General features: G+C 40.2%; 1 protein-coding gene across 1 annotated transcript in view; it reads left to right on the plus strand.

Moving 5' to 3' along the window:
- Window positions 1-2,562, plus strand: part of rap1gapa (RAP1 GTPase activating protein a) — a 50,373-nt gene that overhangs the window by 35,844 nt on the left and 11,967 nt on the right. The window contains exon 13 of the mRNA XM_046055337.1: window positions 792-921. Coding sequence (XP_045911293.1) covers window positions 792-921 — 130 coding nt within the window. The remainder of the gene's footprint in view (window positions 1-791; window positions 922-2,562) is intronic.

The following is a 2,562-nucleotide window of genomic DNA, read 5'->3' on the forward strand; positions in this document are numbered from 1 at the left end:
ATCCAATTGAAAATCTTTGGAGGGAGCTTAAAATTCGAGTTGCCAGGCGACAACCTCGGAACCTGAATGATTTGGAGGCTGTCTGCAGGGAGGAGTGGGCCAACATCCCTGCCGAAATGTGCACAAACCTTGTCACCAACTATAAAAACCATTTGACATCTGTGCTGGCCAACAATGGCTTTTCTACAAAATATTAACATGCTGTTTGTCCAGGGGGTCAAATACTTGTTTTTCCTCATCAGATGGTTATCAATTTTAATAAATTCATATGATGTGATTTTCTGGAATTTTCTTTGGGATTCTGTCTTTCACTGTTAGACTGTACATATGATTAAAATTATAGATCGTTGCATTCTTTGTAAGTGGGCAAACCTGCAAAATCAGCAAGGGGTCAAATACTTATTTCCCCCACTGTACATAAAATACTCAGCAGCCATTGCTGGCACTCTTGTATGCAAATATTGCCTCTGGTGATCACTTTTGATTTTGCTTTGCAAGCCTTGATTTTTCTGAGTCTTTTTTCCCCCACAGACTTCAGAGGAAGAGCTGTTTTGCAACACTAAAGAGAGCCCTGCCTTTGTAGAATTCCTGGAGTTTCTAGGTGAAAAAGTTGAGCTACACAACTTTAAAGGGTGAGGATCTAAGTGTGGTTTGAAGGCAGTAAATATGCTCTACCATACATTTCATAACATGATGCTAACTGCAATTAACATTATGGTTATGAATGATGGTTATGCTACTGCAGTGATGGTGGAGAATATCTTGTTAGACATGGTTCTGTGTGCTTGCAGTTTCCGTGGAGGGTTAGACGTGACTCACGGGCAGACTGGCACTGAATCTGTCTACTGCAACTACCGCAACAAAGAGGTCATGTTCCATGTGTCCACAAAGCTTCCTTACACGGAGGGAGACACCCAGCAGGTACTGTAATGCAATACCAGACTAACACACATGATTCAGGCAGTCAGACAAATTCCCTCTGGATATTGTAGTACCATATTTTGCATGTACCTCATTGTTGTGCTAAACAACCGCAGCACATATTTGCAAAAAATAAAAAGAGAAAACATTGAACATGAATCACTTTAAATTTATGCTTTAGTGTCTGCATATGTGAGCAGCGGTACACAGCAGTCCGCAGGGATTTAAAGCTGAGATACTGCACTGCACTGCACTGCTCACAAGACTAAGTCCTCCTCCATCTTCAGCTCACATATTTACACAAGCACTGATTAATTAGGACAAGCTCACACACCATTTGTTATTGTGGTTTGTACAATTACGTACGAGGCAATAAGTTCAGTCTCCACCGGTTCCTTTGAGCCAATCAGTGATTTCTCAGGCTATCATCGTGGGAAACAGCAACTCCCTGTGGTGTTTCACAAATTCACATGCTTTCAGTTTTAGTTAGTTATAGTTGACAGGGAGAAGGAAGAATGAAGAGTGAGCACTTCTTTGTAATTATTTATAATTTCTGTACAAATAAGGGCTAAATTGCACTATATGAAAAACATCTGTCAATTCATCTTCTTTTGTAAGGGATGATTTTCTGTATTTACAAAACCTGGGCCCTTTTTTCACAAATTTTGGGGTCGAACTGACTAGTAGAAACAAAATGTTTTGGAATCCGTGCAGTAGATGGCTTCAAAATTAACCTTTAAACACAAATAATTTTCAATGTCATCAAGTACGCTGTGATGAATTTAACTCCTTTGAAGTTCTCACTCTTAAAGTTGGAGGGCTGCAACCTGTCATATTTGTTATAATTTATCGCCCCCCAAAACCCCCTGGAGAATTTTTATCAGAACTTCCTGAATTTTTATCTACTCTGGTTTTAAATTATGACAGAATTGTTCTTTGTGGCGATTTTAATATTCATGTTGATGACCCCAACAATGTTAATGCAACTGACTTTTTAAATATGGCCGCTTCTTTTAACTTCAGACAACATGTCAAAGGGCAAACACATAACCGTGGTCATACACTGGACTTGGTTTTTACCCTGGGTGTCAGCATTTCCTCTCTGGAATTAGTGGACATGACCATATCTGACCACAGATGTATTGTTTTTAGCTGCGATTCGCCTGTTACTCATGCCGCCTCACCAAGCTCCGTGTGTTGTCGCATCTTTAATGAACAAAGTGTTTCAAAGTTTTGCGCATTCTTTCTGAGCCAAAGCCAACACCTGTCTGATTCCAACACCAACAATCTGGTCGATCACTTCAATCATATCTGCTTGTCGTCACTAAATATTACTGCTCCTCTAAAGGTTAGGCCTACGTCTAAAGCTAGTAAGCAACCCTGGATAAATGACAGCATTCGCAGCCTAAAAAGGGAATGCAGGAAAGCAGAGCGCAGATGGAAAAAATCCAATCCAGCTGAACTCAGACAAAACAGAAATCCTGGTCATCGGGTCTCAGCAGATGGCAAATCAAATACTGCCATCTGCTGGTTCCCTAGTAAATCACATTAAGCCTGTGGCAAAGAACCTTGGTGTTTGGTTTGATAGTAATTTAAATTTCGAGCAGCACACCACAAAGCTTGTTCAATCATGTTTTTATC

Source organism: Micropterus dolomieu, linkage group LG08, assembly GCF_021292245.1.
Source record: "Micropterus dolomieu isolate WLL.071019.BEF.003 ecotype Adirondacks linkage group LG08, ASM2129224v1, whole genome shotgun sequence".
Classification (NCBI taxonomy): domain Eukaryota; kingdom Metazoa; phylum Chordata; class Actinopteri; order Centrarchiformes; family Centrarchidae; genus Micropterus; species Micropterus dolomieu.